This window comes from Hemicordylus capensis, chromosome 11 (assembly GCF_027244095.1).
Source record: "Hemicordylus capensis ecotype Gifberg chromosome 11, rHemCap1.1.pri, whole genome shotgun sequence".
Lineage (NCBI taxonomy): Eukaryota > Metazoa > Chordata > Lepidosauria > Squamata > Cordylidae > Hemicordylus > Hemicordylus capensis.
The window spans coordinates 23,682,777-23,695,849 of record NC_069667.1 but is presented as its reverse complement, the minus strand read 5'-3'; the positions used below and the strand labels follow the sequence as shown (position 1 = coordinate 23,695,849).

Sequence of the window (13,073 nt, the reverse complement as noted above, 5' to 3'; positions counted from 1 at the left end):
GTTTTGCTTCCACAAGTGCAATGCAACAAAGAGAGCTGCCCGAGGCATTATTTATATTAAGAGTGTGTGTTTGTGTTAGTGTGTGTGTGTGTGTGTGTGTGTGTCAGATGACTTGCATCAGAATTGGCCTATTTAATTTTCTGGGAATGTGGAGCTACAGTTGAGTGAATCATCACTTAAGCAGCCCAGAGAGGCACTTTCAAGATGACAAGGTTTAGCTTTCAAAAAAAGCTGCAGAAATGTGTCACTGCTGGAAGAGAACACCCTCTGATGAAGGAATATTGAACCTAGCAGCAGGTGGATCTCAGATTGAAACAAGTTGCTGGGAGTGGCCGGGGATGGTGGGAGTTGTTGTCCAACAACACACACATACACACACTTTCCAAAATTGGTGAAATTTGAGATCCCTATGGATGGAGAACTGGTGTGCCTATGGGCAAGCGAGAGGCGCCAATTGACTTGAGGTGACTCAGATTCGTTGGTGTTCAAAAAAATCTGAAGAAAAAACCCGAAGGGAGACAAGATTGCTCCCATGTGGGTCAATGGGCCGGAATGTTTGTTGGCTCAGAATGCAAGTAGGTGGGCGGAGCGAATGGGACTCAACCAGGATAATGCCACTTTAAATTTATACAAACAAACTCGGGTAAACACATACACACTTCCAACAGCAGCTTTCAGACATGAACTGAGAAATATTTACAGGAAGTATCTGAAAGGCCATATTACAGTGCAAGCAATTACAAAACAGGAGGTTCCTTTTTGGGAGCTCTAAATACATTTATCAGAAAGTATTCAGTCCTGGATCTTCAAGACGCTCCTTTTCTCCAGGTCATTCATCTCCTTCAGGATCAGGGCAACATTATATCTCAGTTCTTGAAATTTTGCAGCTGGCACCTAGAAGAGAAAAATATTTGGACAGCAGCTGGTCAGGATGGGATATCTGTTAGGCTGTCAGGTTTAATCAGTAAGCAAGATGAATACATTAAAAACACCTTTTGAAACGTCTATGAAAGTGCTTCTGCTTTAATTGCGCAGAAAACTTTTCAAAGCAATAAGTTATAATAATTACCTATTGCCCCTGCTAACTGAGCAAAGAGACACCTTTTAAACTGGTGAGTCTCTTATATTTAGCAAGGGGAGAGCAACTGGCCCTATCCATCCCCAACACAGCATCCCTCCAGTGGCTGTAACTAGTATCTGCCTTATGTTTCTTTTTAGACTGTGAGCCCTTTGGGGACAAGGGGCCATCTTATTTATGTCTTGTTTATTTTTCTGCATAAATCGCTTTGTGAACTTTGGTTGTACAGCAGTATGGAAATATTCATAGCAGTAGTATCAGTGCATTATAAGTAATATAATATAGCAATGCGGATGGCAAGGAGAAGAGCTGGTCTTGTGGCAGCGAGGATTAATGGTCCCCCTTGCTAAGCAAGACCTACCCTGGCTTGCATTTGGATGGGTGGCCAGATGCGAGGGCTGTGTATAATAAGCATAAAAATCAAAACCACCAGCCACTTGCACCATTTAAACACAATTTAACACAGTTTAAACTTTAACTAAAAGCCTGGCTAAACATTCTGCAACAGCGATTCAACTTCCTACACAGGATTTCAAAGAGTATTAGCAAAACTTACTTCAAGGCGATGAGCCGTCCCATCTGAGAGTTTCATCTGCATTAGGATGGATGGTTGCAAGGCACGGGCCAATGAGCTGAAACAATTTATATGGGCACATTAAGAGCAGGACACACAGAAGTCACCATTAGGAATCGAGGCAACCTTTAGAAGGTGCCTAGAACAGACGCAGGAGATCAACAGCCATTTCCTGGGGAAATACATTTCTGCATGGCAAGAAAACAGAGCTGACGAACGGCTAAAGGCTATTACCTCTTGAACTTTGCCTACCCAAGAGCACACCTCATCTCTCACCTGAGTGTCAATTCAGGACACCAGTGGAGGTATACTGGGCCTAACCCACATTCGGACCTCCCTTCTCTAAGGCACTCACCCAAAAAATCACCCAATAAATTAAAAAAAACAGCAATTAAAAAAAAAATCTGAGTGTTGTTCTTGTTGCTGCTGCTGCTCTGTACTTTATGGTCCGATTGTGCATGTTTTAAAAACAGTTAGATTCGTATTTTTATATTCCCATTTTATATTTTTATGGTGCAAATGTTTAATGCACCCCTGAGAGACCTTCAAGGCCAAGTTGAAGACCGATCATCCTGGAGAGAATCTATCTATGTGGTCGCTAAGAGTCGACACCAACATGACGGCACTTAATCAAATGTTTTAATGGTCTTATATTGTTTTAAGTGCTTTGTAAACTGCCTTGAGATTGTTGCAATGAAAGGCGGCATTAAAAATTAATGACAGATAGGTAGACAGAAGCATAGCACAGATCCAAAGAGAAATGTGTGAAGCTGCCTTATACTGAGTTGATCCACCTAGCCCACTCCTCTGATTGGCTCTCCGGAGTCTTAGGTAAAGGTCTTTCCAAGCCCTGTTACATGAAACCATTTTAGCTCGAGATGCTGGGCATTGAACCTGGCAGTGTGGGCTTTACCACTGAGCTTCCGAGTCTCCCCAGAAACCTACGGCATCCATCCATTCCTTGCACTGTAATACCAGCCATATTCAGAGGGTCATTCCTCCGCTGTTCAGGTCTCTGTCTTGTGAAACACCGCTTCCTTTCCCCCACAGATAGAGTTCTCCCTTTGTCTGGCAGGAGGCTTGATTTCTATATATTTTACAAGCCTCTGTACTTCTCCGTACAGCAGTGCTTCACAGAAAGACTGGTGCAGGAAGATGCAGAGATGTGGAACGGAAAACTGTCCACTACTACATACAGGGACGAAAAGGGACAGCTGTTCTTCCACGGCTAAATATAAGAGTGCCAGCCTGAAAAGCCGCTATGGCTATATCTGTATCTCATACACACACATAAGGTGTGTATAAAACACACGCCTTCTAATACCTCACCTCAACACCTCCCCTCCCAACACCTCCCCTTCTAATATGCTAGATCCCAAAGAATTGAAGGTACTGGAAAATATTCCGACGCAAAGTTTTCCAGAACACCCACCACACTAGGAAGAGAGCCGACCAGCTTTCTGAAAACAATCCAAAGACCTACGGCCCCAAAATGAGAGCCAGAAAATTAGCCCTCCATAAAGGCGAGTTTGTTTGATTCCTACTCGGCAGTAGGAATATTCCGCTCTCTACAGTAGGTGATTTGACGAGTGGGAAATGAATCATTGTGGGCAATGCTCTTGCTGCCAGCAGATGTTGCCAAAGTAAGGCAGGCATAAAAGCTGGGTGCCGGAGACGGAGCTCTTTCCATGCCTCGAAGCAGAACATGTCGCCAGATGATAAACAGGAAGTCCCAGAAGAAGGTTGCAGAGGAATGGAAAATGAGACAGGGGGGAAAGGAGAAAAAGAAATCCAGAAATAGAACCCACACTGTCCCAGAGAGGGTTGTTTGTCGTCTCTCCCAGAACACAGGGGTGGTGAATTTTTAGCGGCATGTTTTTCAGACAGACAGAGACTTTTTTTAGGGCACTGTACAGACAGCACGGCAGCCACCTAATGATGCAGCAAAGAAATGACTTGATTAGCAACCCAGAGATCTCTGGTTCGAATCCCCACTGGGATTTCTGGGATTCGAATCCCCGTATGTTGCCCAGACTATGGGAAACACTTATATTGGGCAGCAGAAATATCGGAAGGTGCTGAAAGGCATCATCTCATACTGCGCAGGAGGTGGCAATGGTAATCCCCTCCTGCCAAGGCAGGGGAACTGAAACTGCAGGGTTCGCCTGGATTTGCATTTGGAGAGGTGACTACATGTAAGCACACTCTGCTGGGAGGCATTCCCCTTAGGGGACAGGGCCGTAGCTCAGTGGAGGAGCATCTGCTTGGCATGCAGAAGGTCCCCGGTTCAATTTCCAGGCATCTCCAGGTAGGGCTGGGAAAGACTCCTGCCTGAAGCCTTGGAGAAGCTACTGCCCGTCAGTGCACACTAGAGATGTGCACAAGTGTGAGCACTGTCAGAGATTTCCCCTCAGGGGATGGAGCCGCTCTGGGAAGAGCATACAGGCTCCAAGTTCCCTCCCTGGCAGCATCTCCAAGTTAGGGCTAAGAGAGATTATTCCTGCCTGCAACCTTGGAGAAGCCACTGCCAGTCTGTGAAGACAAATACTGAGCTAGATGGACCAAGGGTCTGACTCAGTATACGGCAGCTTCCTCTGTTCCTACTGAACCTGGGGCCTTCTCTATGCAATGCATGGGCTCAACCACTGAACGATTACCTCTCTTCTAACAGCAAGGCCCAGAGATATCTTGGTCGAGGAATCTACTTATCTGGAGGAGAGCTGGTCTTGCGGTAGCAACAGGACTTGTCCCCTTTGCTAAGTAGAGTTTGCCCTGGTTTTCATCTGAATGGGAGATGACATGTGTGAGCACTGGAAGGTATTCTCCCTTCGGGGATGGGGCTGCTCTGAGAAGAGCACCTGCAGGCTTACATGCAGAAGGTTCCAAGTTCCCTCTCTGGCATCTCCAGATACTCCCGCCTGCAACCTCGGGGAAGCTGCTGCCAGTCTGTGTAGACAATCCTGAGCTAGATGGACCTGTGTTCTGACTCAGTATATGGCAGCTTCCTGAAAACGTAGCATAATCTTTTACCATCTAATGTTGCACACACAAACACATGCGTCAAAACCCAACACAGCCGCAGCCAACCTCCAAAGAATGGCAGCAACCCCATTCAGATATAAGCCACAGGAGCCTGAGACACATTCACAAGCAGAAAGGACCTCTGTTACCTGGTGGAAATGGCCACATCCACTCTCCACTTGAAATCTTCAATTCTTGGCAGTTTATTGGCCCGCTGCTGAATGGTGGCTTCAAGAACAGGCCGTCTGTCGGTGAGAAGACAGAGAAACAGCATGCAAAATAGCACTGGAGTCAAAGCATCACAAACAGTACCATATTTACTCGAATTACAAGAGGACTCTGAATTTAAGGTGACCCCCTGATTTCTAACAAGAACTCTATTTTTTTTTTTTACAACTAGTCTTGGATTCAGGTAAACACAATATTTGATCAGCAAGTAATCTAGAAATAAGGTGTAGCACGGTGTGGGAGAAGAGCTGGTCTTGTGGTAACAAGCTTGAAATTGTCCCCTTTGCTAAGCAGGGTTCACCCTGGTTTGCATTTGAATGGGAGCCTACATGTGAGCATTCTAAGATATTCCCCTCACGGGATGGAGTCGCTCTGGAAAAAGCAGAAGAAGGTTCCAAGTTCCCTCCCTGGCAGCATCTCCAAGACAGAGATGAGAGAGACTCCTGCCTGCAACCTTGGAGAAAGCAGCAGTCTGGGTAGACAATACTGAGCTAGATGGACCAAGTGACAGATAAGACAAAACAATTTAGCAGAATTATTTATTGTTACCTGTCCTTGAGGCCTTAGGAAGGGGAGGGCTATACAGCTAAACCCCCAGCTTCACCTCTAAACAAGCAGGGTCAGCCTCTAACAAAGCTATCTTGCCCAACAAAAATTGCTCAGTTTAAACAATTGCAGGTTGTTGATTCCCTCTTCATTGTGAGGCCTCTTCTTAGCGGCACAGGCACTTTCCAGAGTAGTGAACATCTACTTGCCCACTGCACTTACATCTTTCAAGCCAGGACTGAGAAATAGGTCAAATGAGTTGGGTGTGACCTGGGAAATTACAGCCTTGAGAAGATCATTACTCAGGTCTGGGAGGATTATCAAAACAATGGCTTCTCCGGACTGTATTAGTGACCTGTCACAAACAGGCAGTGACTCAGCCCTTTTAATAATTTAAAACAAATAAATCAGGACAATAAATCTATTATATATTTTGAAGTATCTGTTGGTTGGTTTGAAAAACTCATACTTTCCAATGACCCACAGATACCAATCCTGCCACTGAAATCAGCCGATTGCACTCGTTTTTACACTGGAATATGCTCAGGGAAAGGTTTGAATTTTTATTTTTAAGAAGATATTCTTAAAATATATTTTAGGGGATATTTTATATTTTCATATTTTGACTGTTATTGTTCAACAGATTTTTAACAATCACATCAGAACTTCCAAAACGACACCATGCCCAAGAGATTCAAGTTTACGATTCAAATTTACCATAGGTAAAGATAAAGTGTACTATCAAGTTGATTTCGACTCCTGGCGCCCACAGAGCCCTGCTGGTTTCTTTGGTAGAATACAGGAGGGGTTTACCATTGCCATCTCCTGTGTAGTCTGAGATGATGCCTTTCAGCATCTTTCTATATCGCTGCTGCCCAATATAGTACCAGCGGGGATTTGAACCAAAAACCTTCTGCTTGTTAGTCAAGCCTTTCCCCGCTGCGCCACTTAAGGTGACTATAACACTTAGTAATTATTCAATATTATAAATAATGTTTGAGGTCGAAATCCTACACATTTCAAATGGTTCCTGCACTTCCCTTTATACATTAATTAAAAAATTCTACTACATATCTTTATTTTTTTGAACATTCCTATGTGTAATCTACACAAATGACTTTACCTGGCTAACGAGAGGTCTCACCTACTAATACTAGAAAAAACAGCAACAAAGTTACAGCGAAAAGAACTAGAAACAGTATGAACACAAACTTATAAGAAGGGGGAAATAATTATGCATTATAATTACATTTTTATCCCACCCTTCTTCCAAAGGGCTCAGTGGACACAGAAGACTCCACACCCACATTTTATCAGCAAAACAACCCTGTGAGGTGGGCTGGACAATGATAACGACTGGGCTGGTCACCCAGAAATACACCACACATCATATATGGCCCTCCCCTGGAGCAAGGCAGACTAGCAGTTCGCCAGCTGCGTTATAATTGACATTTATAGCAGGGCGACCAAACAGGCTGGGTATGTTTTTTCTTTGTAGGCTGTAATTATTTTTCTACTGCTCTTTAAGGCTGAAGCAAAACATGGTTCAGGAAATGATCTAGAACAGAATTATAAAATCCACTAACCTATTTCCAAAGGCCACGGTGGCAAAGTCCACGATAAAATCTTCAGGAATCCTTAAAGAGAGGACAAATTGAGGCAGACACACCCAGATATGAAGGATTCTTTCCTCAACTCATTAAAAAAAATAATGCAGTGTACATTATATATATGTATTATGTGTATATATTACATGTGTTCTGTAACAACAACATTATTTATTTCATGTATTATGTACATGTATTGTTACATTACATATATGCATTATTAGGTATATATACATGGACACAAACACACAAACCACTACAAGTTTTAAACTGACAGACCGATCCGTTAACACCTCTCAAACTGAGCTGGGCGTTGGATTAGAAGATCTCTAAGCTAATCCCTGCTAACTGAGCAAAGAGGCATCTTTTAAAAGTGGTGATTCTCTTTATTTATCAGGGGGAGAACAACTGGCCCTATCCATCCCCAGCACAGCATCCCTCCAGTGGCTGTTGCTGGTTGTCTATCTTATGTTTCTCTTTTAGACTGTGAGCCCTTTGGGGACAGGGAGCCGTCTTTATTTATTTATATCTACATAAACCGCTTTGGGAAATTTTGCTGAAAAGTGGCATATAAATATTTGTCGCATTCGTAAGGTGCTTTCCAGCTTTAAAATTATTATTCTAATTGGGAAGAGGCTGTTTTAACTGGGTTAAGGGCACATTATTGTTTTTACAGGCCATTTTGGTTCTGGTGTGTGTATGGGGATAAGGAATCCAGTTAGAATGTGACTACTATGAAAGGAAACAGAATTCTGATTTAGCAGAGGGAAAGAGTCACACAGGACTTTAGGACACGAGTGGCTGGTTGCTGAGAGGAGAATGACAGCTGGTCTTGTGGTAGCAAGCATGACTTGTCCCCTTAGCTAAGCAGGGTCCACCCTGGTTGCATATGAATGGGAGACTCCATGTGTGAGCACTGTAAGATATTCTCCTCAGGGGATGGAGCCGCTCTGGGAAGAGCTGAAGGTTCCAAGTTCCTTCTCTGGCAGCATCTCCAAGATAGGGCTGAGAGAGATTCCTGCCTGCAACCTGGGAGAAGCCGCTGCCAGTCTGTGAAGACAATACTGAGCTAGAAAGACCAATGGTCTGACTCTGTATATGGCAGCTTCCTACATTCCTATGACAGAAGAGTTGAGACACGGGAGGTGGGGGTGGATTGAAAGGGCAGGAACACTAAGAAAGGAGCTGTTGATGAAAGCTCATCAACAGAGAAAGACAGCATTTAAAAAAATAAAAATGGATCCAGGCAGATCTTTGCCTGTGGATCTCTAGGTCTCTCTGTTTGCCATGTCATTGTCCCAAAGGCTTAGTGTGCCCATGCTTTTATGCAAAGCTGCTACTCTGAGCCACCTGGCAGAGGCTTTGATTAAGTCTGTGTAACAAATGTCATGTTTTGCTTGCTAATTAGAACAAGTGATCACACCCAGAGAATACAGGAGGATTTCACTAGTGTTATATCACTGCCCTGTGAAAACAATGGAAGGGTTGTAAAAGTAGAACGGGGCCTCTCTCTCCAAAACGCCAATTGTCTTACCATAATAAAGGGATTCGGTGGGCGTTTTGTGTGCATGTGAGAGAGAGATCAAAGAGAAGAGCTGAACCAGGCCAAAACCTCGATGCCTGTTATAAAACAGGCTGCACACGTCCAGTGGCAATTCCAACAGCAGGTTATACAATGCCTGGCTGCTTTGCCTGGCTTCCTATGATCTCACTGGCAAACTATTGCATGCAGAATATATCCAAATGGGGCCATATGATGTTTTCTCTCCCAAGTGGTTATGGGAATATTTTGGGGATGGGTAGGCACAAATTAAGAAGCCTCTGCAGAGAGTTCTCTATAGCCGAGTTTGACAAATCCCAAGCGCCAGGGTGCCGTGGTGCCTAGAAATTTAACCATGGTGCCTAGACTGGGATATTCAGAGGGAGAGCTATTTCATAAAATCTTTATTTGTCCCAGGCAACCCTGTTTCTGTGCTAAGGATATTACTTGTAAAGGGGATAAAGAGAAAAACATTTATCCTCACCTTCTACAACGTCCATCACTAAGTCTGGTAATTTTGTCAAGTGTCCATTGCCTGGCTCCTAAATTTTTTGATTGGCTCCTAGATGCAAAGAAAATGTGCCACGGCCTGATTATGGGGGATGGTTTCTAGTCCTGTTTTATTATAAGCTGCCCTGGAAGCTCATTGAACCAAAGGACGGGGCACTAAATTTACTCCTGCTAACTGAGCAAACATCATTCCAGTAGGGATGTGCACGAACCCTTTTGAGGGCCTCCGCACCAGTTCGAACAACCTCTGTTTGGCCGGTTCGAAGGCGGGGGTGGGTGGGTGTCGGACTTTAAAGGCGGGTGGGGAATTACCCCTCCCTCCGCTTTTCCCCCACCAGCGCTCCGTCATCAAAGGCTCCTGCCGCCCGGTCTCCTCTTTGCCCAGAAGTACCAGGAAGTGGCGCCAAGTACTTCGGGGCAAAGAGGAGACGGGGCAGCAGGGAGATATACTGCTGCCCCGAAGGAACAGCATATATAACGGAGCAGCGGAGGGACGGATAAGTGCACACTCCCACACCCTTAAAGTCCAACCCGCCCCCCACACCTTTGAACTACCCCCGCCTGGTTCCGTGCACATCCCTACTACACAACAGCAGAATGAAACCGACCAAAATCAACTTCAGGTAATATGTATTAAGGGATGAAGTGCCCCTTCATACTTACTGGTCCTTAGAAAGCAAGAGATTTCTTTGCCACATGCCCAAGTCCTGACAGATCACTCCTGGGCGCTTTCCAGATCAGACCCTGCAATGGGGTCACGTCAGATCTCGGAAGTGTGCTGCCACCCTCCCTGTGTTATGACACTGCAGTCCCTACATGGATAGCAGCGTGCTGTTCCTATTTCCAATGCCTTGTTTCGAATTTAATCACTGCGATATAGAGCTAATTGATTGATTGATTAAGTGCCGTCAAGTTGATGTCGACTCTTAGCAACCACATAGATAGATTCTCTCCAGGATAATCAGTCTTCAACTTGGCCTTGAAGGTCTTGTAGTGCTGCATTCATTGTCATTCGATATAGAGCTAGGACGCCATATATCCAGCGAAAAGAAGGTGTTTTTTCCGAGTTGTATGTGGCGCAGTGGGGAAATGCTTGACTAACAAGCAGAAGGTTGCTGGTTCAAATCCCCGCTGGTACTATATCGGGCAGCAGCGATATAGGAAGATGCTGAAAGGCATCATCTCAGACTGTGTGGGAGGAGGCCATGGTAAACCCCTCTTGTATTCTACCAAAGACAACCACAGAGCTCTGTGGGTGCCAGGAGTTGAAATTGACTTGATGGCACACTTTACCTTCCGAGTTTTTGCAAGACTGCCCCTGCTCCCTGCAGGTTTTAGGTTTTGAATGCCATTTGCCGGAACGAGGCATGTAGCCGCTTTTGAGCAGCTAATCTGGAAAGCGCCCTGGTAAACAATAGCAGCATGTTTAGGGTTGTGAGAGGCACTCATAACTTACACAACAGCACTCAAGGATGAAACTGACCAAAGTAAAACAGACCTACCTAAGCTCTTTTAGATCTTCTTTGAAAACCTGGAGAATAACCAGAAAGCAAAAAGAAAAGATACGTTTTACAGTGTCTACAAGAATAAGGGCGGCATTTTCCAGACTTCTGAGAAGCTGGTTTGCGAGATGCTCATCTCTCCCTTAGAAACTGATCTCTCCTCCTTCCTTAAAGGAGTGTTCCCTCTAACAGGGATTCCCAGATGTTGTTGACAAACAAAATTATATTTATTATCTAGAAATTTGTATGCAATATATTACTATATAGAAATATTACAATCCAAATAATTGGGAGTTCACAAAATATTAGCCCACGTAAGCACCTTAAGAGATGTGAATGTGAAGTCCAGCAATCTAATTCATGAATGTCTAATGCCTTTAACAGTCATAACATCACTGGGCAGAGATGCTGGTTTGGCCACTACAGTTTTTGCCGCCAAGAGACAAAAGTTTGGGGCAGTGTACAAATGAGATAGCTAGATAGATGAACGCAGACTACAGATTTGCAGGCTACGAAAAAATATCTCCTAGACTCCACAGAATATGCATATTCTCAGGTGTTCTTAACGATTTTGTAGATCTTTTGTTGTCCTGAAGCTTACACAATGAGTCAGACACTTTCACATTCGGTGAATTAGGTTGACCTGTCAGGTACGGAGGTGGAGCCTAGATGCAATAGGCCACAACATGCCACAGAGCCAAGAGGCAGAGAATTGCTCCCATTCATGATGCAATGATTGTTAAAGGCATTAGAAATTGCACATACGGGCATATTGATAGATAAGGTCTGTCAAGGAAACAGACAAATAATATTGGTGAGAGCTAATGTCCCAGAGTGGCTGAAAGATTCAGTTGTTAATCAGGCTTTCCTAGTTTTGAATCTGGCTAACACAGCAGGGAAATGACTTGACTACCAAGCAGATTATGTTCCCCAGACTATGGGAAACACCTATATTGGGCAGCAGCGATATAGGAAGATGCTGAAAGGCATCATCTCACACTGCACGGGAGAGAGCAATGGCAAACCCCTCCCGTATGCTACCAAAGACAACCACAGGGCTCTGTGGTTGCCAGGAGTCAAAATCGACTCAACGCCACACTTTACCTTTACTGCCATGAACCCACTAGGTGGCCTTGGACAAACCACTCCCTCTCAGCTACAATAAAAGAACAACAACAGACACGCCTTACATACAGTGTTGTTGCAAGGATAACAATACACATGAAGTGCTTTGTACTCCACAAATGCTAAACACTATTATCATCAGACTTCTAGCAAAAATGGTGGCCATTCATTGCTTATTGGGAGGCATGACGAGGATACAGGAAGGCTGGATCTTCTGCATTTGTGTAAATCCCTCATTTTTGAATAAAAGGAGGAGGCCTTTCGTGGACAGCATCTGCTGCCCTGCTTAGTTATAAGCCAACCCGTTTGGCGACCGCAGGAGGCGATGAGCACACCCAGGGCTCTCTCGACTGACTTACTTCTTGCTTCAGAGAAGCCGTGGGAAGCCTCAAGGCCTCTCGGAGCAGCAGATACATGCCCGAGACGAGGACGGCGAGCTGTGCGTCCGGCAGGCTGGCGCTCTCGGCAATCGCCCGGACGGCCTCTCTGCAGTCTCTTCCTTCCAGCGCACTGACGGCGACTACAAAGACAGAGGGGCGACCTGATCACCAAGGTGAGCTTGGAATGAATGAAGGCGAGCGGCGCGCAGCAGGCAGGCGGGGAAGCGGGATGGGCCGCGCTGCGGGCGAAGGAGCCCATTCCCCGTCGGCGGCGAGAGGCAGCAGGGACCCTCTCTTCCCGTCCCCTGCTGCGGGAGGCTTACCTTTGAGGAGTTTCCGGAAGGTCTCCTTGTCCAGCTCCCGCAAGCTCCTAGCCATCGCTTCCACCTCTGGCGGCAGCCGAGCCCCCAGGAAGCTGACTCTGCCCAAGCCGCTTTCGCCGACGGGTCCCTGGTGCGGATAGGGGGGCGAGAGGGCCTTCCCCGCTGCAGCTGCCATGCCGCTTGCAAGGAGGCACACTGGCCGGGCGGCTGCAGCCGAGCCTTGCAGAGGGCAAAGCCGCCCGCCGGGTCTCGTGACCCTTCGATTCCCGGGGAACGTTCCATTCCCCGCGCGCGCCCCCTGCTGGCCCTCCCTACACATCTCATTCACACATAAATCAGCGCGGGGATGGGGCGCACTCCTGACACATTTCTTTGAGGGTGGCTGCGGTATCCAGGGACGACGTGTGTGAATGAGTCACCCACCCCTGCTATGCAATGCAGAGCCTGCAAGGGTTCCCCGTCTTTGGATCTCCCCAGATGTCGTTGGACTACAACTTCCATCATCCCCTGCCACAACGCAGGGCCATTGACCCACGCTTAGGAACTTAGGCAGCTGCCATAGACTGAGTCAGACCTTTGGTCCATCTAGCTCAGTATTGTCTACAGACTTGGGGCAGCGGCTCCTCCAGGGTTGCAAGC

General features: G+C 45.9%; 1 protein-coding gene across 3 annotated transcripts; it reads right to left on the bottom strand.

The window, feature by feature from the left end:
- Positions 1–609: 609 nt before the first annotated feature.
- Positions 610–12,730, bottom strand: COMMD5 (COMM domain containing 5). 3 transcript variants are annotated; one of them, XM_053274393.1, is made up of 8 exons: positions 12,435–12,730; positions 12,091–12,251; positions 10,607–10,635; positions 9,079–9,156; positions 7,034–7,084; positions 4,823–4,918; positions 1,635–1,710; positions 610–894 (listed from the first exon to the last, which is right to left on the bottom strand). In XM_053274393.1, exons 1-8 carry the CDS (start codon positions 12,607–12,609, stop codon positions 793–795), a joined length of 768 nt encoding a protein of 255 aa, XP_053130368.1. In that variant the 5' UTR covers positions 12,610–12,730; the 3' UTR covers positions 610–792. The 3 variants fall into 3 exon arrangements, with proteins under 3 accessions (XP_053130368.1, XP_053130370.1, XP_053130371.1); XM_053274395.1 differs by lacking the exon at positions 9,079–9,156 and having other exon boundaries at positions 7,034–7,132; positions 12,435–12,729; XM_053274396.1 differs by lacking the exon at positions 9,079–9,156 and having other exon boundaries at positions 12,435–12,726.
- Positions 12,731–13,073: the final 343 nt, after the last annotated feature.

Coding starts and splice junctions, on each gene's coding strand:
- COMMD5 (XM_053274393.1), bottom strand. CDS start 12,609: ATGGCAGCTGCAGCGGGGAAGGCCCTCTCGCCCCCCTATCCGCACCAG. Junction 9,157..10,606: donor GAAGATCTAAAAGAGCTTAG/GTAGGTCTGTTT, acceptor CTTTGCATCTAG/GAGCCAATCAAAAAATTTAG. Junction 7,085..9,078: donor AGTGATGGACGTTGTAGAAG/GTGAGGATAAAT, acceptor CCTCTCTTTAAG/GATTCCTGAAGATTTTATCG.